The sequence below is a fragment of the Hippopotamus amphibius genome, chromosome 8, assembly GCF_030028045.1.
Source record: "Hippopotamus amphibius kiboko isolate mHipAmp2 chromosome 8, mHipAmp2.hap2, whole genome shotgun sequence".
NCBI classification, from domain to species: domain Eukaryota; kingdom Metazoa; phylum Chordata; class Mammalia; order Artiodactyla; family Hippopotamidae; genus Hippopotamus; species Hippopotamus amphibius.
Genome location: NC_080193.1, coordinates 20841176 through 20863477, shown reverse-complemented (window position 1 = coordinate 20863477; position 22302 = coordinate 20841176). Strand labels below are relative to the sequence as shown.

Sequence of the window (22302 nt, the reverse complement as noted above, 5' to 3'; positions counted from 1 at the left end):
AAAAATTTATTTTTATGTTGGTAGCATCAAAGTATCTCAGTCGTTATTATAGTTCAGTGACTAACGGTGCAGGCTCTGAGGTAGGACTGCCTGGTTGGGGTTTCACCTTCCTTGTACATTAAGTGACCTTGGGAAAGTCACTTAACCTCTCTAAACTTGGACTTCCTCATCTGTATTGTTATTGTTTTTTATTTATTTGGCTGCACCATGTCTTAGTTGCAGCAAGCAGGATCTTAGTTGGGGCATCTTCCTTGCAGCATGTAGGATCTTTAGCTGTGGCACGTGGAATCTAGTTCCCTGACCAGGGACAGAACCCGGGCCCCCTGCATTGGGAGCACCAAGTCTTACCCACTGCACCACCAGGGACGTCCTTCCTCATCTTTAAAAAGGAGATAATGGTGTCTCCCAAATAGGATTGTGTGAGAATTAAATGAGGTAACACATCTAGTGAACTTAGACTAATGCCTGGCATATAGTAAGCACTCAATAAATGTGCACTCCTTTTGTTATCTATCAGAGCGGTGGTGAACCAGTTCACTAAGAGAATCCATGTATGGTGTGTAAGAAATCTTGTATTAAAAACTTCATACCAATCTATAATTATATAGTATCTGTAACAATATTTTTGTGTATAGTTTTGGCAAGATTTGAAATTAAAGTTCTTCAGAGTTAAATAAAAAACTGTCTGACATGTGACCAAATCCAGGTAAAAAGTACACAGGTGAAGATGAATTAAATGAGCAAGAAATAAACAATGAATAAGAGGAAATAACTCAAGCAAATATGAAAATTTTAATTATTTTATTATAAAAAATTTATACAAAATGAACCATAAACACAGGAGTTAAAAAAAATTTAAACAGAATTAAGTCAGCTCATAAAACATTTCAAATGAAAAAGTAATAACAAAAACCTTATCTGCTTGTTTGAAATTATTCGTCTTTTGATATATGATGCTTTACTTCCTAGACTTAAAATAGTGATCTCCATTACACTTAGACTGTGAAATCTTAAATATTTTTTTTTAATTTTTTTAAGTACTTTTATTGAGATACAATTAACATACAATAAACTGCGTATATTTAGAGTGTACAATTTGGTATCCCAATCTCCCAATTCATTCCCCCTGCAACCCTCCCACTTAAATATTATTTTTAAAAGAAAAACAGACTCAAACTCAAAGATTAACAAATACTTGCAAAGTGGTCATCAAAATCTTTGTGTATTTTGTTAACAAAATTGTTAATCTAACCAATATAATAATCTAACCAAACACCAAATTACTTAAATTAGGCTTGGTTTCTGAGATGGTATCAAGAGAAAATTAAAATCTTATTTACATACAAGGTTGTGTACACAAATAGGTCTTTGTCAACATACTGTTTAAAAACAAATCAAATCGGCCACCTTCCTACACTCTGCTGGAATTTAAAAGGACTTTTAATACCTTCAAGGTTACATAGAAAAATAAGTTTTTTACTGTTGAAATTACAAATAATTTTTCTTTTGAACTTATAGAAGTTTTCAGTATTAAGTCCAAAGCTTCTAGAGAACAGTTCTCCAGTATTAATGCTTTACCCCTCCTCATTAAAAAAGGGATGAATTCTATATGGGGCAACACTTAGCTGTACAGAATCCATTCTCCCCAAGAAATTCCCCCTCAGAACCCAGGCACTGGCTTTCACAAATAAGCTTTTCACATGACTGTTCTTAAAGAAAAAGTTCCTAGCAGACTACGGCACTCACTCTCCTTGCTCATTTAAAATCAGATCTGAGAGATATTCAGTGACAAACTATCATTTGGATAACTCTGTCCAAACACGTACTGATGTCAGACAAAAGAATAAATATTTGCTAATATCTGGAGCTAAATTTCAACTTAGAAAACAAAGATTTTATTTACTTGACCATCGTCGAAGTTAAGTGTTGACTCAAGTAAGATGTTCTATACTGATTAATGCCATTACTCCACAGATAGTCACTTTTTCCAAAACTGTGTTCAAATTTCACATCATACATTTCACAGTAAGAACCTAGACTTTGGTAGGTTCTGACGCTTATAATCAGTCAGGACAGATTGCCTCTGACAAGCGATCATCTCATTTAAAAAAAAAAAATCACAAATTTGTGCTTTCTTCCCCCATTTCTGGACAAAAATCAGTCAGAAAAGATTTTAGGGTATGTTGCATAGGATGACTCCCTCAAATAAATCAGCCCTCCAGAAGCACAGGATGAGGAGGATGTTTTACAATATTTCCTGTAAGAAAGTTCATTAAAAATCATCTTACACATATCTCTACTTTTTTCAGAGCGTTCCTAACAAAGATTCTGCCATATAATTTCTATCAACAGCTCTAAGTGATGGGGAAACAATATTTGCTATCACACAGACATTTTCAGTTTCTTTTTCTTGGCTTTCAGTACAGGAGGTAGAGAAATCTTAAAGGCTGTCCTGAAATAATACAGAGAAGAAAATACTTTTTAATGCTTTAATCTCTATAAAATGCCAACCAGCCGCACAGCCTCAAAGATACTTACTCGCACGTAGTGCAGATAGGGCTGAAATTGCAGAATACTGTAAATTGAAAAAACAGAAACAGGATGGTTTAAAAGCCACACAGTTGAAGACATTTTCTGCACACTCCCCCCAACATAGAAAAACTCAGTACCACATGAACTCACTTGACAAGCACACAGAACAGACGTAGCCGATTTCAATGAGATTACGATGGCAGAAGCAAGCAGCCCGGTAGTCAACGTGAACTGGGGGTGGCAGGGTTAATTGAGATCTCTGATCTTGATCAGGAAGAAAAACCCACTGTTAACAACAACAACAAAAAAAGGGCAAGGAGTTTTTATTAGAAACATGGGGGAAAACAACCAAAAGTCAGGACATAGATACCAGATATTAGCCAGTAAACACTGAGAATACCAAATTAGATTTTCCTTGAGAGTCTATTAAGAAATGTGTTTCTATTCATTCCACAATTATCGAGCACCTCCACACACAGGCACTGTTCTGTAAACAGTCATACAACATTCCACGTACAGCTCTCAGGGTCCAAAGCCTACCTTGAGCTCGAATTCCCTAGGTCACCCCTCTATTCCTTTCTTCTGGTTACTAGGCATCACCCATCTTGCTCCCATTCATTCCCCAGGAAACAAGAGTTTCACTGGGCTCCAGGTATTGGGTTCACTGTTGACATTTCCTTACCAGTAAATACTGCAGAAGGGAGGGCATCTGAGGCACCTTCAAGTACAGTCCCCCCGTGATGTCACAAGCCTGCAAGACACACAAAGGGCTCCCTGCCAAACGAGCACTTGCTTTTCCAGAGGGAGGTCATTCTCACCAGCTGCTCTTCAGGTCTCCAAAAGGAGAGGAAGATATGACATAGCAAATTAAAAAGGAATCTCTTTCCAGAGTGACGGAGGACCAGAAACTTGTAGCTCCCTCTCCAGATGTTCAAATATCTTACGTTTTCCCCTTGGTCCACACCCTTTCACCCTTTGAAGACCGTAGTATAAGAGTACATGCCCTATCTGCTGTTTGCTTGCTACTAATAAATTTTTATTCTTGCCATGTTTATTCATTTTTATTATGTTTTAATAACAGCTTTGAGATGTAATTCCCACTCTATAAAACATCATTTTAAAGTGTACAATTTACTAGTTTTTAGAATAGTCATGGAGTTGTGCAATTGTCACCACTGTCTGGTTCCAGAACATCTTCATTACCCCACAAAGAGATCCCAGCCCCACTAACAGGCACACTCCATCCCTCCTCTCCCCAGCCCCTGGCAACCACTAATCTGCCTTCCATATCTGTGGAATTGCTTACTCTGGACATTTCATATCAGTGGAATCAGACAATGTGTCCTTTTATGACTGGCTTCTTTCACGCAGGATAATGTTTTCAAGTTACATTCACATTGTAAATAGCATGTATCAGTATTTCATTCCTTTTTATGACCAAATAATATTCCATTGCATGGATAGACCAGTTTGTTTACTCATTTGTCCCCTGATGGGTACTTGAGTTGTTTCCACTTTTGGGTTATTATGAATAGCACAGCCATGAATATTCATGTACGCTATTTTGTGTGGACACACTTTCATTTTTCTTGAATATATATCTAAGAATGGAGTTGTGGACTCAACTGGTATAATTCTATGTTTAACTTTCTATGATGTTTCAGACTGTTTTCCAAAGTGGCTGTACCTTTTCACATTCCCAACAAACAACCATCGAGCTTAAGAAATAGGATAATTCTAGAATCTTTGAGGCTGGTGTACTTTCTGGATGTATCTCCCCTCCCCCACACATCCCCAGCAGTAACCTAAACTCAGAGTTCTCTACAATTTTGTGCTTTTAACTGATCTTTTAGGAAATAATATTTTTGTGGTCAAAAACATTTATCAAAAGTTTAGTAATTTCTTCAGTCTTATTTTCTTTCTTTTTTTTTCCCTCTTTGGTTAAATTAAAGTAAAATTCAGTTTCATAATTTTGATTACAAGTAACATCTGAGGGGCTTCCCTGGTGGTGCAGTGGTTAAGAATCCGCTTGCCAATGCAGGGCACACGGGTTCGATCCCTGGGCTGGGAAGATCCCACATGCCGTGGAGCAACTAAGCCCATGCGCCGCAACTACTGAGCCTGTGCTCTAGAGCCCTCGAGCCATAACTACTGAGCCCACATGCCACAACTACTGAAGCCCACAAGCCTAGAGCCCATGCTCCGCGATAAGAGAAGCTACTGCAATAAGAGAAGCTATCGCAATGAGAAGCCCCTGCGTCAGAACAAAGAGAAATCCTGTGTGCAGCAACGAAGACCCAATGCAGTGAAAAATAAATAAATAAATAATAAATCTTTTAAAAATAAAAAAATAAAGCATCACACAAGCTCATTCCTAAAAATGTGTGAAGACTGGTGGATAAAAGGCATTTAACAATAGGTAACAGAACAAAACAAACAATAGGTAACAGAACACACTGTGCTTTCATAACCACCAACACCAAGCATTCATTTAAAACATACCTGCTGGAGGAGTCCTGAATCAGAGTCTAACACGCAGGCATCAATCAAAATATTCTGAAATGAACATTTAAAAAAATATTATAGGAGTAATAATGACTACCTTTTAGTGAAAACCTACTATATGCCAGACTCTATTCTTAAAATGGCTCATTTAATATGCACAATAACTCGGCAAGGTGGATATCTGATTTGCACTTTACAGCTGAAGCACCCAGGCCTTGGCTGGGCGGTGGTCACAGAGCTAGGAGGAAGCAGTGCTGTCACCTGCAGTCTGCCTGTCCCCTAAGTCCATGGTCTTTTCACCATATCATGCTGCCACTCCAAGATGGAAAATATTTTACATAGCTATAGCAGCATTTTAGGTTAAAACTGAAGTTTTAAGAAAGTTTTTTTTAACATATCAAAGAAGAAAACATATTAGTGACAGCTTATCTGAACTCTTCAGTTATTCGCAAAGTAAAAATATCGAATCTTTATAAGACCTCCCTAAAGCAAAGAGACAGAGAAATTGAGGCAAGGTACGTAGCAAACTATAAAATCCAGAATTCTCTGCCTGGCGTCCAAGGATGCGCTAAACGGATTACAGGAATACCACAAAACTGTATGCTAAACTGTTTGAATGCACATTGTTCTGGGGACCCATCAGATTCTCAAGGGTCCAGGATGCAAAACAGAGAAATGACTGGTATTGTACAAAATATGGATTCCACATTCCCAATCCCTTAATAAGTATCTAGTCAGAATACTCTCTAAGTAGGTCACTCAAACAATAAAATTCACTCCTTCACTATGAAACCACTCTTCTTTAAAAAGAAGGCTCTCAATTCACCTGCTTCTGTGCTGCGAAGATGACATTCATGAAGTTCATATACTGCAGTGCGCTGTCTTCTGCAGCCTTAATCACCTAAAAATCACATCCACGTTAATACCTTTCAGCCACATCCTAGTACTCTCACTCAAATTTCATCACAGTATACTACAAACTGTAACCAACATCACCTTTCTAATCTCTTTGTAGTTATTATTAAATAATACCTAAAAGTGTAAAGATGACTGCAGAGCTCTCCCCCACATCCTGTCATTGAAGAGATAACCCTTGCTGATGGTCTCTAACGAGCACTTCCGTGGGCGTGTGTACACTGTCTCTCACTCACAGCCCGCCCCACGATGATACTCTGACTAGTATTCTGCAGCCTGCTTTTTCAGACCCCAATGCCTGGGGGCGAAAAAAATCTTACATCAATAAATCTGGGTGTATACCATCCTTCATGCTGAGTTCACAGACGTCCACTGTTTAACCAATTATCTATAAAAGACATTCAAGCAGTTTCCAAACCTCAGTTTTAGACCACGCTCTGATGAACGCCCTCATCTACCCTTTGCACAACTCTCTGATTAGCTACAAAAATAATCAGCAAGATTACTAGTGTCTGCACATTTAACTCTGATATATATTACCGAACTGCCCTCCAGAAGAGCTGTACCAATTTAATCCTTCCATGGGCAATGCAAAAGAATAACCACTAGAAGGGCTGACCATATTTCCAAAGGCTAACCAGTCATCTGCATTTCCCTTTCTGCAGACTGCTCCTGCTTCCCACCTATTTCCTTAGAGGCAACCCTGACTTCTAAAAATTAATTTACAAGAGCTCTTTTTTATTTTAGAAATATTACATTAATCCTGTCAGGTAGTTATACCGGAAGTACTTTTTCCTAATAGTTTCTTTTCCCCATCCTTGTTTTGGGGGTTTTATTTCTTTGAGGATTGAGCTTCCTTTTAAAGTTGCACCTTATGCTTAGCAAGACACTCACCAGCCCAAGATTATAAACAGATATTTTCTTCCAGCGCTTTTATGACTTGAAATTTTACATTGAAATGTTTGATCTTTACTAGAATGTGTTTAGGTGTAAGCAGTGAGTTCTAGCTTTGTTTTCTCCCAAATGGCCAATCAACTGACCCAACACCTTCTACTGAATAATCCATTTCCTTTCCACTAATTTGAAGTGCTTCATTTATCACGTCAAACCTCACTGTGTACCCAGTTTCTGGACTCTAGTTTTCTCCATCATCTGTTTGCCTACTACGGTACCAGAACCACACGGTTGCTGTGGCTTTAGAATGTGTTTTAATGCCTAAAGGAGTGTGAACAAAGAAGAACAAAGAGCACTGCTCACCACCCAGCTCTACAAGGGTTAAGTGGGAACACACTGCAGCTGCCCACCTAGAGGACTTCAGGATGAAAAACAGGATGAGGCACTCTGGACAAACAGGCCCTTAGACAGTTACATGCATATCTCAGGAAGAATTTCAATGACCCCACATTCTTGCCTCTTTGCAGGCAAGAATTGAAAAAGAAATAGAAAAGCACTAACATCGCTGACGTGAGATATCTGGTCTTCGCGATTAGCTGTAATCTTTTACCAAGGTGTATGCTTGACTGCATGGATTTCCTAGCCAAAAAAATCATATCATAAACTGGCTTCTCCCCTACCTCTTTGGGGCCGTTTCCCTACAGCTCAGTGGCTGTCTCCTGGGCTATCATCCTCAGTAAGACCCTGAATAAAACTTAAACTCACGACTCTGGGGCTGTGTGTCTTTCTTCAAGTCAACTGGAACAAGTTCCTACCTACTATTTTCTTTCAGAAAGCTCCTGGCTATGCTCATTGATTTATTCTTTCAGATAAACTGCTGACTTTCTTAAACCCCCCGACCTCTGCTAGGAAAAAAAAGTCTGATTAGTATTCTGAGATTGCATTGAATTTACAGCTTAATATTGGAAAAACTGACATCCAAGAATAAAATATGGCTCTGAAAACGAGTGATTACCAGTTGGGAGGGAGGAGGGACAAGGTAGGGGTAGAGGATTAAGAGGTACAAACTATTATGTACAAAATAAGCTACAAGGATAGATTGTACAACGCAGGGGATATAGCCAATATTTTAACTATAAATGGAGTACAACCTTGAAAAATTGTGAACCACTATATGGTACACCTGTAACAAATAATATTGTACAACTATACGTCAATTAAAAAATAATAAAAATTTTAAAAAGAAAAAAATATGAGTCTCTATTTATTGAATTCTTTTATGTCTCCCAGAATTTTAGTTTTTCACCATAATCAATTTTACATATCGCTTGTTAATTGATTCTGGATACTTAATATTTATTGTTTCTTATAAATGGTTCTTTTTTCCCATTATGTTTTCTAATTGGCTATAGTTGGTATAAAAACACAGTACTGATTTCTTTTCATCTTACCAATATCCTTGATTTCATTTCCTGATTATCTATAAAGAGATAAAAACAGATTACAATTTAACTGAATTTTATTAAACATATTACACATAAGGTTTTCTCACCAATTTTTAAACAGTCCCTCAAAGTTATAGTAGTAAAATAAAGATTACAGTCTCATAGAAGAATGTAGACTCCTACCTTTAACCTCCTTGTTCATTCTATGAATGTCTTATTTTCTTAGCATTAAGGAATTTAAAAATATTACTTCATAAATATTAATAGTAAACAGAAAAATAACTTCAATTTTAGCTGAAAACAGGAAAAGCTCCATAGCCCATGATAAACACACAAAACAAGAGTGATTGGGAGCTTCCAAGTACTAACTCTGTAATGAAGTGGGCTTTGTAACCTGAATAAAATATGATCTTTGTCCCAGAAAATTAAAATTAGTAGGTTTGATTGTTCTATGATCATCCACCAAGTCTTGGATTTGAATACTGGGCACACAGGTAAATCAATACGTCAATCAAATTAGATAATAAACTTGAAAACCATACACAGATGTTCAGACACCCCCAGTCAAAGTCTGGACAGGGATCACTCAGTACCTTACAAAACAAACACATTAAATTACATAAGACTGAGAAAACATCACACAAACATAGATTCTCAAAATGCTTATAAAGGTGTACAAAATAACCCTTTCTCCTGCGGGGAAGCAGCTACTCATTTAATAAGCCCCAGGGATAGTGCATGGCTTTTAAAATCAAACCCTGCTTCCAACACAAGGGAGACGGAAAAAAAAATTTTTTTTAATTTGTCTAATAAGAAACAAAGAAGTATCCTGAAGAATGATTCATGGTGAGCAAGACATACTGGAGAAACTGGAGTTTTCTCATTCTTACAGCTTGTCTAAAAACATGTCAAAGCCAAGATGCACTATTTTTTGATCATCTACCATTTCAGAATACTCATGCCTTCCATTAACATGGGCACCCAAGGTTCTAAGAAATATGACAAGTTCAGATATCTTTATTACAAAAAAAGACACCTTCTGAATGGTTAAAACACCAAGGATACAGCAAAGAGCTTTGGCGAGAGATCCTGCCAGCAGAGTTTCTGTATGTTGACCTTCTATGTCACCTATAAATAACAAAAAACATTAAAAAGGGAATTTTTAGGTACTTTCTTGAACTAAAATCATTTTCAAACCAAAGCATTCTTCTTCATGAATGAAATCAGATGACATTTTCAAACTGGGTTTTAAAACATAGATAAGCAATTATAAACATTTTCTCAATTTAAAATACCCTCCCTGGTGGTCGGGGGCTGAAGGGGGGGGGGGTGTTGTTTAATGGGGACAAAGTTTCAGTTTGGGAAGACGGATGGTGGTGGTGTTTGCACAAGGTGGACGTACTTAATGCCACTGACCTGTACACTTAAAAATGGTTAAAACCACAAAATTTATGTTATAGAAAACAAATAATTAAAAATATCCTGGTGCTACTGGGAAAGGTTCTGGTTTCTCGATGATCTAAGTGGTACAAAAGGTCCTGAACAACTGCAGGCAGCCTGGACAGTGGCCCCTGGCCAGGCTCTGAGCCTTTTCCACCGTCTCCTCCTCCCCATCCCCCTGAGAAAGCCGGACCAGTGAAAAGAGGACTGGAGAAACTCCCCTGGCTGTGGGAGGCAGGGATGAAGTTTACAACTCATTTGGAGACTTGAGTGAAAAACAGTCAAAATTTTAAAAAAATCAAAATTCTAAACCTTCAGCTCAAGAAGGTGGGGAGCCCAGATTGACACCCTGTGCAAACAGGGCCTGCAACTGGTCCAGGAGCACTGATACCCCAGTGGGAGGTCAGACCAGGAAAGGTCTGGAACACTATACTGAGAAGTTGGGACTTTGCCTTGGAGGCCAGTGCTTTTTCAAAATGTGATTCTAGAACCAGCTGCAGGAACATCACCTGGGAACTCAATAGAAATATAAATTCTCGGGCCCTCCCTAGACCCACTGAATCAGAAACTATGGCGTGGGGTTCAGTATTTCATTGTAACAAGCCCTCCAGGTGATGGTTAACAGTTTCACTGGGGGTAGAACTTACAGATCACAGAATTACCTCTTTTTAAGTGCACAAGTCGATGACTTTTAGTAAATTAACAGAGCTGTAAATCCTCACCACAATCCAACTGCAGAACATTTCCACCACCCCAAAAGATCACTTGGGCCCATTCCCAGTCACTTCTCTGCTCCTCCCCAGCCCCAGGAGAAATCATTAACCAACTTTCTGTCTCTAGAGTGGCCTTTTCCCTATGGGTGATTTGGACACAGGAGACAGTTTGACTCCACTGCCTACAGGCAACAGGGAATCAGCAAAAGGCCTTTCAGGCAGGGGACAGCAGCTCTGATTTTTAGGATGATAACTCTAGAGGCCAACTGGAAAGACTGGAATGGAGAGACAGGAGTCAATTAAAAAGCTGTTACAGTGATCTAGAGCAAAGGCTCTCAAGCTGGGGGACTTCCCTGGTGGTCCAGTGGTTAAGAATCTGTCTTGTCGCAACAAATAATGTTTTAATGCAATAGTAACAAAAATTAATGCAAAAAAACCTGTGAATAAATATCCAATTTTCAAAAAAAAACCAAAAACCAAAAAACAAACAAACAAAAGAATCTGTCTTGCACTGCAGGGGATGCTGGTTCAATCCCTGGTTGGAAAACTAAGGTCCCACATGCCTCTCGGGGCAAATGAGCCCATGTGCCACAACTAGAAAGCCTGCATGCCACAACTACAGAGCCCATGTGCTCTGGATCCCACGTGCCACAACTACAGAGTCTGTGCACTGCAACTAATGAGTCCGTGTGCACTCTGGAGCCTGTGAGCCACAACTAGAAAGAAGCCTGAGCACCACAACCAAGAGCCCACATGTGGCGACAAAAGATCCCACGAGTCGCAACTAAGACCCAACGCGGCCAAAAAATAAATAAATAAAATACATATTAAAGAAAAAGGAAAAAGGCTCTCCACCTGGGCAACTGTGCCCCATGGGGGACATCTGGTTGTCACAACTGGGGGATATTATGGTATCCAGTTGGTTGAGGCCAGGAATACCACTAAGTATCCTCCAAAGCCTAGGAAACCCCCACAGTGAAGAACTGCCTAGCGCTGGCCAACACTGCCAGGGCTGAGCTAGATGGCAGGTAATAAGAGGTCGGACCTTGGAGGTACTTCTGAGGCTAAATTAATAGGATTACATAGCTGATTAGATGTTGGCTGAGAAGGAAGGAGTCAAAAATGAAAACTTTTTGGAAACATAGGTGGCTGGGGGGGGTGACAGAAATAGGAAATGGAAATGCTGGTCTAAGAGAAAAGATGATGAAACTGGTCTGGGGCGTGTTAATGAGACTGTGGGCCATTTAGGTGGAGACACTTGCAGCTGGAAGGAAAGGCTGGATTAGAGACCAAGACTGGGAAGTAGTCGTACATAAACAACAATGACAAGAGTGGATGAGAACATACAGAGGGAGGAAATAAGAAAATAACATGGCAGAATAAAAAAACGTACATATTTTGAAGAAACAAGCAGAAAGAAGAAAAAGTCAGAAATGGAAGAAAGAATGGTCTAAAAAAGAGGAAAAATAGGTCAGCAGGCTAGCCTTAGAAACCAGAGTGTTTCAAGAAGCGGAGCAGGTGAACAGCATCAATGCTGCAGAGGTCAGGCAAGTAACGCACAGACTTGGATGGAAAAGATTTTTTAAAAGAAAAGAGAGAATGAAGTAAATACTATCAAGATCCTCAAAGTTTTGGACTCAAAGCCTCAAGGACCTCCACATTCAACTTCATTTGCAATTAGCAAGAACGGGGTGGGGGGGAAAAAAGCTGAAAGTGGTTACTCTTGGTCATTAGATCTTTGATCTCTTCAACAATCACTTCATTCGCTGCTGTTAACAACTCGTATTTTCCATCTTTACTTCCTGAGGGAGTAAATTCAGAAGAAGGGTTGCCAGGGTCTCCAAAGAAGTCTCCAAGTCTGCCATTCTTTCCAGGATACAAGAATCGACTGAAATAGAAAAACAAACAAAAAAAGCCAAAAAGAACCTAGTTACACCAGGACTTGGTGCCCTCACTAAACAACAAAATGAAATTCAGCAGAGATAAAAACCGCACCAATTCCAGACTCTCAAGATTCCATAATAAATTTCAGTTTTAAAAAATGTATAAAATAAGCAAATTGGCAAACATGAGTCTACCACCACACAATGTTTTGATGATTTCACTGTTTGCTTAAAAAGTGAGAGGAATAAAGAAAGTACTGGGTTACAGTCTCTTGAAATGCTTTACAGTAGTTCCCACTCTACCTTCTCAGGTGACAAATGAAAGAGATCCATACCAAATTCTAATCTACTACTAGTTTATTATTTGAGGTATATTTATCTACCCCCATAATATCTGGTCCAAGGGTCCTTAAGCACTGAACAGGAAAAGTAATCATAATGGTCATACCTTTCTTGAATGTGACTTGCGATCACAGCAAGTTTGTTGGAACGATTCATGAATAAATGAGAATTTCCTAGCACCATCACTGCATCTATGCATTTTGATAAAGTAAACTGTTGAAAAACAGAAGACAAAAGAAAGGTAAATAGCTATCCGATAACAATGTCAGGTCTTGAAATGATCAAGATTTCATTTAAATTTCAGACAATTATTCACTGCTAAAAAGTTGCTCTGGAGCTCCTCACTCTAAAGTCAGGAGCAAAAACATTTGAAAACTACAGTTTTCTAATTCTGAACAGCACAGGCTTGCCCATTTCTGACTTGCTTAGAAAAACAACACATGGCAGGTCAGGTCTCACGGGACACAGCAAAACGAAGGAAGAATTGCTGTTGGGGGATGGGGTGGAATTAGGGAAGTAAGGAGATATGGTCCTTTTGTATAAACATGATGACTGATGTGTGCTAGAGTTGACATAAATATAATTTGTCAGTAGCATCAATCTTTACTAAAACTGGTTATGGAAAATTGTCCTCACTTTTTCTCCTCCCTTACAGAACTGTCAACCAGCTGCATTTTCATCCTCCACGATAACCAAAACAGCCCAATTTGAAATATAAACCCAAGAAAGACAAAAATTCCAACCGAGACAAGAAATCATATGCAAAGACATTCATTTTCACTGTTAGTGTTCCAGCTGTTATACTGTTAATTGATACAATCTATTTATTCATAAATATATTCATAGCAAAAATATGGATAATCAAACCTGAAAAAAAAAAGAAAACTACAGTTTTCTAATTTTACTTATGAAACCAATTCTACATCAGTACAATATTCCACAAATGTTTTCTGCATAACATTCAGGGAATAGCAAACATATCACATCTTCTGTGATAAAATTACTAGCAAACTATTGCTACACATGGAACAGACAATCTATACTGATTAAATTGGTGGTTGTAAAACTTTTGAATTCATTCATTCATTAAGTACGCTGACCACCTATCATGTGCCAGGCAAAGACCCCTTCTTTCATGGAGTTTACATTCTGACAAGTACTAATACTAAAAAAAACAGGTGGATATTTTTATAATCATGTAATAAAGCATGTTTCTCTTAAAGAAATACTTCAAGCAGAAAATAAAACTGTAAATTTCACTCATATAAAACAAACCTATTAAAATTTCTACATGGCAAAAAAAAGGCTAAAGAAAAGTGAGAGGCAAATTACAAACTGGAAAGAAATAATTGCAACATATGACAGATGAGTTAACCTTTTAATATAAAGAGTGTCCAAAAACCATTAAAAAATAAAAAGGAACATGCAAAGAGAATAACGGGCAATGCCCGAAAGGAGAAATACAAAGGGACATTAAATACGCTAACAGCAACTGAGATCATTTTGGTACATCATACTGGCAAAAGATAAATAAGGGAACAGAGCACCTTGTGTTCATACCGGAAAAAAAAAAAAAAAAAAGAGGGACTCCTCATACACCACTGATGAGGGTTCAAAATAAGACCGTCTTCCTGGAGAATATGGTAACAGGCAGTGATATGCTGGTCGAGCTGTGCAATGGAATTCTACTCAGCAGTGGAAAGGAATCAACGACTGATGCACGTAGCAACATGGACAAATCTCAAAATAACCACGCTGGGTGAAGACACCAGACCAAAAAAAAAAAAAAAGAGAGAGAGGGAAAAAAGAAAAAAAATAACACCCCCCCCACTGCCAAACAAAAAACTATTTGATTCCATGTATATAAATACCTAAAAAATGAAAACTGAGCTATAGCGACAGAAAACAGATCAGTGGTTGCCTCCAGGAGGGGAGAGGCAGAGAGGTGGGTGGGATGAATTCTAAGGAATTTTCAGGAAGAAACTTTGGGGGTGATGGATCTATACATTCATTTTGACTGTGGTGATAATTTCATGAATGTATACATATGTGAAAATATAACAAATTAAACACTTTAAATATGTGCCACTTATCATATGTCAACTCTAGCTTGATATAGTTATTTCTAAAAAAAGACACCATTAAGAAAATGTCCAATTTAAAAAATTTTAAATTGGGCATAACATTTGAATGCAAATTTCATCGAAGAAAATATATGGATGGCTAATAAGCATATGAACAAAAGACTCAACATCATTAGTCATTAGGGAAATGCAAATTAAAACACAATGAGATACTACCACCTACAGTAGATGACTATAATAAAAAAGACAGACAAGCAAAGATGTGAAGAAAAAACTGGAACTCTCATACAGTGCTGATGGGAATGCAAAAACGGTGTACCCACTTTTGGCAAGTTTGGCAACATCTTAAAACGTTCAATCTAAACTTACTGGACTTCCCTGGTGGCAGAGTGGTTAAGAATCCGCCTGCCAATACAGGGGACATGGGTTCGAGCCCTTGTCTGGGAAGATCCCACGTGCCTCAGAGCAACTAAGCCCGTGCGCCACAACTACTGAGCCTGCACTCTAGAGCCCATGAGCCACAACTATTGGGCCCATGCGTCACAACTACTCGTGCCTAGAGCCCGTGCTCCACAACAAGAGAAGTCACTGCAATGAGAAGCCCCGTGCACATGTAAGAGTAGCCCCCCACTCACCACAACCAGAGAAAGCCCACGCACAGCGATGAAGACCCAATGCAGCCAAATAAAGAAAACAAACCAAAAAAAATTGATTTAAAAAAAAATAAAAAAACTTACCATATGACCCAGCAATTCAACTCATGGGTCTCTATCTACTCAAGAGAAATGCAAACATATGTTCATACAAAGACTTGTTTGTGAATTACCAGCATTATTCACAATAGTCAAAAAGGGGAAACAACCTAAATGTCCGTGAATAGATAAACAAGAGGTATATCCACACTATAAAATACTGTTAAGTAATAAAAAGGAACCACCAATACATACTAAGTGAAAAAAGCCAACATCAAAAGACTACATATTACCAAAACTCATCCAATATGAAAAAGATCTTTCAAATAGTTTAATAACTATTAAAGAAATTTAATTCATAGTTTAAAACACCAAAAAGCAATCTCCAGGTCCAGACAATTTCACTGGAGAACCATACCAAAGTTTACAGAACTGACACCAATTCTAAATAATCTCTTCCAGAAAACAAGAGAACACTTCCCAATTCATTTTATGAAGCCAGTATCACCCTTAAGCCAAAATCAGCCAAAGACAGTACAAAAAAGAAAAAGAAAACTAGAAAAGATAGACCAGTATCTATCATAAAATAGATAAAAACTGAATCCAAGTGGGGGTTATTCTGGGAATGCAAAGCTGTTCAATATTTGAAAATCAATCAATGTAATCCACCACATTGACAGCCTAAAGAAAAATCATTAATGGATGCAGAAAGAGCATTTGACAAAACTTAACATCCATTCATGATAAAAATCTCCAAGCAAAACTAGGAAGAGAACTTCCTGAACTTGATGAAGAGCATCCACAAAAAAAATCTACAGCTTATACCATACTTAACAGTGAAAGACTGAATGCTTTCCCCCTAAAATCAGGAGCAAGGGAAGGATGTCCACTCTCACCACTCTTACCGAACATAGTGCTGGAAGTCCTACTAGTACAATAAAACAAGAGAAGAAAATAAAAGGTATGTGCATTGGAAAAGAAAAAAATAAAACTGTGCCTATGTGCAGATGACATGACTGTCTACTTAGAAAACCCCAAGGCATCTACACAAACACTGGTAGGACTAAGAAGTTAAGCAAAGTGCCAGCATACAGGAGCAACACACAAAAATCAATCATATTTCTATAAACAGGTGGCAACCAAAATTTAAAACATACTACTCATTTACAATTGCTAAAAAAACATATATTTAGATATAAATCTACAAAACTTGTCTGATGAAAACTATGAAACGCTAATGAGGGAACTCCCTGGTGGTCCTATGGTTAGGACTCCATGCTTTCACTGCTGAGGGACTAGGTTTAATCCCTGGTCAGGGAACTAATACCCGTGCCTCGAGGTGCAGCTGATAATAATAATAATAATAATAATAATAATAATAAAAAAACAGCTAATATAAAAAATCACAACACCAAATGCTGGTAAGGATACAAAGAACTGGCCCTCTCATACTTTGCTGGTGGGAATGTAAAATGGTATAGCCACTCTGGAAAACAGTAAAGCAGTTTCTTATAAAATCAAACATGTGATTAACATACAAGCTAGCAGTTGCACGTCTGGGCATTTCTCCCAAAGAAATGAAGGCTTACATTCACACAAAAACCTGTATATAGATTTTCAGAGCAGCTTTTTATGTAATAGCCAAAACTGGAAACAACTCAAATGTCCTTTGATAAGCGAATGATTATACAAACTATGGTGCATCACACCATGGACTACTACTCAGCAATAAAAAGGACAAACTTGATACATGGAACAGCTTGGATGGATCATGGCCATTATGTGGAGTGAAAAAAAGCCAGCCTCCAAGGCTGCATACTGTATGATCTATTTACATAACAAAGTTCCAGAGATGGAGAACAGATCAGTAGATTAGGACCAGGGACTAGAAAGTTACAGCAACCATAACGGAAGCCTCCACCAGGGAGCTCCCTATGTGAGGAAACAGCTCTGCATCTTGATTGTGGTGGTGGTTACACAAATCTTACATGTGATAAGACTGCAAGAACTAAACATATACACACAAGTGGATGCAAAACTGCTGTGATCTGAATGAGGTCTGTAGACGGTACTGAGGTCAATTTCCTGGTTTTTGGGGTGGGATGAACTGGAGATTGGGATTGCCATATGTGCATTACTAATAAGAAAAAAAATATTAAATTGTACACTTTAAATATATGCAGTTTATTGTATGTCAATTATATCTCAATAAAAGTTCTTAAAAAAATTTCCTGGATTTTTACTATTGCACTACAATTATATAAAATGTTACTACTGGGGGATGCTGGAGCCAAGGTATACAGGACCTCTTTGTACCACTTTTTATAATTCCTTGTGAGTCTGTAACTTTCAAAAGAAAATATTTCAAAATAGGAAGTTTTTTTAAAAAAGACCGAGTATCGGGCTTCCTAGGTGGCGCAGTGGTTAAGAATCCACCTGCCAATGCAGGGGACACAGGTTCAGTCCCTGCTCCAGGAAGATCCCACATGCCGCGGAGCAACTAAACCCGTGTGCCACAACTATTGAGCCTGCGCTTTAGAGCCCGTGAGCCACAACTATTGAGCCCATGTGCTGCAACTACTGAAGCTCACGTGCCTAGAGCCGGTGCTTCGCAACAAGAGAAGCCACGGCAATGAGGAGACCGCGCACCACAATGAAGAGTAGCCCCCACTCACTGCAACTAAAAGAAAGCCCGCACACAGCAAAAAAGACCCAACACAGCCAATAAAATAAATAAATTAATTAATTAAAAAAAAAAAAAGACTGAGTATCATATGGAATCGATTCGTGAAATGTCTGGAAAAGTCAATATAGAGGCAGAAAGCAGATCGGTGGTTGCCAACAACTAGGGGGTAGAAGTAGTGACTGATTGCAAACAGGCATAAGGGAACTTTGGGGGGAAATAGAAATGTTCTAAAATGAATAGTGGTGATGGTTACACAGCTTTACTGTGATTTTTACTAAAAAAACCCCCACTGAATTGTACATTATAATGGGTGAATTTTATGATACGTAAATTATACCTTAACAAAAAAGCAACATAAACATATACTCAGTCAAGCCAGAAATTATCCAAAAGCCTTCTCAAGCAATCTTACCTGAGATTCCTTTAATGCTTGCTTTCCCCACCAAATTGGGTTGGCATCAACTATGATAACCAGAAGATTCAATTCATCTTCTGAAAATATTAACAAAAAATAAAAAAAATTAGCCTCATAAAAGTGAAACAGAGCTAACATTCTCAATTTATAAGTTAAATCCAAAGTAAGCATCACTACATGCCTTTACATGTTCACCACCTTAACAATCATGAGATTAACACAAGGCCAAGTTCTTTTAAAGATGTAAAGCTCTGGGGGCCCTTATCAGGCTCTTGCTTTCCTTCTGCACATCTATACGTTTCATGCACTAGAAAGTAAGCATCGGGGGGAGGCAGGGGCGGGATTTTTGTCTCTTTTGTCACTGTTTATCCTCTGCTCTGAGCACAATGCCTGGCACATAGGGGATGCTCACTAAATAGCTATTACATTAAGCCAAACACATACGCATTTTAAATGGCTGGTCAAGGATAGTAGGCACTGATTAACCAGCAGTTAGAATCACTAGTAGAATTTCAGGCATGGGGTGGCAGAAGGTGGGGGGTGGCAAGGTTAGATTTAAAGGCAGACAGACTCAATTTGGCTCCAAGTCCATCAAACCACCAAGCCCAATTACAATCAGGAGCCAAGCTTTAAAAGGTGAAAACCAGGGGAATTCCCTGCCGATCCAGTGGTTAGGACTCCACATTCTCACTGCCAGGGTTCGATCCCTAGTCGGGGAACTTAGATCCCATAAGCCACTCGGTGCAGCGAGGCCAAAAACAAAACAAAACAAAACAAAAACAAAAACAAGAGACAGGTGAAAACCAGAGTGAAAGGCTTTATGTAAAGATTTTACTGTGAAAAAAATTAGGCTACTCTCTACAAAGTGAAAGACACAACCAAACAGGCTAACTTAACACGTTAATTCATTCGACAAATTTACACTAAGCACCAGTGTCAGATGTTGGGGGTACTGGGTCCAAGCCCTCAAGAAGCCTACATTCTAACCGAGGTGACAGACATATGAACCTGTAAGCACATGCTGTTGTGAAAAACCCACGATGCTCATTTAACAGCAAAAAGCAACAGTGCCTCTCCTGTCCCCTTACCTTCCTTCCTCCAGTTCCCTGTTCCCTGTGTCAGGATAATCCTACCCCATCTCTGATGTTTGCTTACAAACCCTATTTACTCTCCAAGGCCCCAAACCAATGCTACCTCTTTAAGCAAAAGTTCTCCCCAGGTCTTCCAACAGGTCCTGGCTCCCGTGTCTCAGGAGAGTGGAAATGTCAGCCCCTCTGCATCAGTTCCGGCATATGTATCCTATCATCCCAGCCCATGCCGACAACCCAGCAAGGGACTCAGTGCTATCTTTTGCTGTCTTTCACCAATTATAAGATGTATGCCCTCCTTTCTTTCTTTCTTTCTTTTTTTTTTTAACATTTGACAGTTGCTGAACTCAGGATGGTATCTTACCATTATGACTGATTACATTTTATTTTCTCTTGGTGGTATATTAAAGAAAAGAAAAGCACATTTCATAATCAATGCTGTCTTAGATTGGGTGAAATACAGTATTTCTATTTTGCAAGAGAAAGTAACTTGCTCTGAGTCACTGTAGCCTGCTAGCAAGTAGCAAAGCTAACACCCAGCTTTGAAGACAGATCTGCTTGATTCTAAAGACTGTGGCTTTTCGATGCCCCGCCCTGCTGCCTACTTTGGACCACCCACAGCATTGCTTGTCTTCTAATGACTACTCACTACCACATTTTACAGTTAGCTGCATTTCTGTTCTCTCTTCCCAACTCTGCCCTTTAAACTGAGGACTTCTTAAGGAAAGAGGAATGAGGAATGCTGTATAAATCACAGAACAAAGTGCCTAGCACAGAAGAGGCACTTAATAACTGTGTCTCCCACAGGCCCTCACTCCTCCACCCAAAAGCCTTTGGCCTTACTTTCTATCAGGTCCCAACCCCTCAATTCTCAGGGCCATATATTCCTTGCTATTATCAAGCCTGAGAAAAACAGAAAGTGCTGCCTGTCAGGAGAGGTGTGTATCCACACACACGGAATGTCCCTCTGAATTTCCTTCTTTGGGTCTCCACCTCCTCATTTGCAGACAGAGGCCATACCACGTCTGCCTCCCTTACAGGGTTATGATGTTGACTAAAACAGGTGAAGGATGCATGGACAATTGTTATAGCCCCTTTGAAAGGATCTATTTCTATTCTTGCTCTCCACAGTCCATTTCCCACACAGCAGCCAAAGTAATCTTTTAAAACTACAAATCAGGGAATTGCCTGGTGGTCCAGTGGTTAGGACTCCACACTTGCACTGCAGGGAGCACGGGTTCGATCCCTGGTTGGGGAACTAAGATCTCGCAAGCCGCTGCTCGGCTGAAAAAAAAAATGTAAATCACATGGTAACACTTCCTTGCTTAAAGCCCTAAAACAGCTTTGTAATACACTTAAAAATAGAGATCAAGCCCCACAAGGGCCCTGCACCGGGCTAGCTCTCTGATCTCATCCCTCTAGCCCACCCTGCTCCCACCATCCTGGCCTCTTTTTTCTCCCTTTAAGATATCAGGCTGGCAACAGATGAATGGATAAAGAAGATGTGGTACATACATACAATGGAATATTACTCAGCTGTAAAAAGCAATGAAACTGGGACATTTGTAGAGACATGGATGGACCTAGAGACTGTCATACAGAGTGAAGTGAGTCAGAAAGAGAAAAACAAATATTGTATATTAACACATATATGTGGACTATAGAAAAATGGTACAGATCAACCGGTTTGCAAAGCAGAAATGGAGACAGATGTAGAGAACAAACATACGGACACCAAGTGGGGAAAGCGGGGAGGGTTGGGGGGGATGAATTGGGAGATTGGGATACCAAATTGTACACCCTAAATATATGCAGTTTATTGTAAAAAAATAAATTAAAAATAAAAAAAAAAGATATCAGGCTGGGGGGAGGGGGGCGGGGAGGCCCAAGAGGGAGGGGATATATCTATACATACAGCTGATTCACTTGTTGTACAGCAGAAACTAATACAACGTTGTAAAGCAACTGTAATCCAACTTACAAAATATATATATCAGGCTCTATAACTGGCAGTTTAAAGTATGAACAAAAAGTCTCTCCAACTTCCTCTACCCCTGGGTGTCCCCTTTCCGTCTCCCCACTGTAACGTAGTGGCTCAATGTGCCAAAGGGACTTTATAAAAGTCACTCAAGTCTTAGTTTCAATATCACTGATCTTCCCTGGACCCCTATCGAAAGCAGCTCCTCCTCGATCATCGCCTAATCACAATCGACCCCATCATCACTTTATATCGTCTTCACAGCTCTTCTCACCCTTCGAAATTACTTCTATTTACTTGTCTATTGTCTGTCTCGCTCACTAGACTGTAACCTCCAAGAGTCTGTCATATTCTCTATGTATTTCCCAGGGCACGAAACAACGCCGGGCACACAAGAGGCGCTCCAAAAATATTTACTGAATGGATGAATGAATACATTCGCTATTCCTCTAAAGATGAAAGAGGTTCCACCCAGCCCCCAAAATATACTCCATGTGGCGGGTCCTGTCCCGGCAAAGTTCGCTCAGCCCCAGGGTCCGGGTCCCGCCGGCGCGGCCCTCACCGTCTGAGACCATGGCTGCCCGGGTCCCTTACTGCACAGCCACTCGCAGTCAAGCGGGCCTCCGGGATCCTGCGCCCCCCGACTTCCGGCGCCGCTGAGTGACGTAAGAGACGGCTTGGCTCAGGCCG

General features: G+C 39.3%; 1 protein-coding gene across 2 annotated transcripts; it reads right to left on the bottom strand.

The window, feature by feature from the left end:
- Positions 1-786: 786 nt before the first annotated feature.
- Positions 787-22282, bottom strand: GTF2H3 (general transcription factor IIH subunit 3). 2 transcript variants are annotated; one of them, XM_057746364.1, is made up of 13 exons: positions 22175-22282; positions 18544-18623; positions 12776-12882; positions 12166-12332; positions 9357-9419; positions 8475-8504; positions 8298-8326; positions 5864-5938; positions 5035-5088; positions 3215-3283; positions 2683-2818; positions 2539-2575; positions 787-2452 (listed from the first exon to the last, which is right to left on the bottom strand). In XM_057746364.1, the coding sequence occupies exons 1-13, from the start codon at positions 22185-22187 to the stop codon at positions 2383-2385; spliced, it is 930 nt and encodes a 309-aa protein (XP_057602347.1). In that variant the 5' UTR covers positions 22188-22282; the 3' UTR covers positions 787-2382. The 2 variants fall into 2 exon arrangements, with proteins under 2 accessions (XP_057602347.1, XP_057602348.1); XM_057746365.1 differs by having other exon boundaries at positions 22102-22230.
- Between the last annotated feature and the right edge of the window lie 20 nt (positions 22283-22302).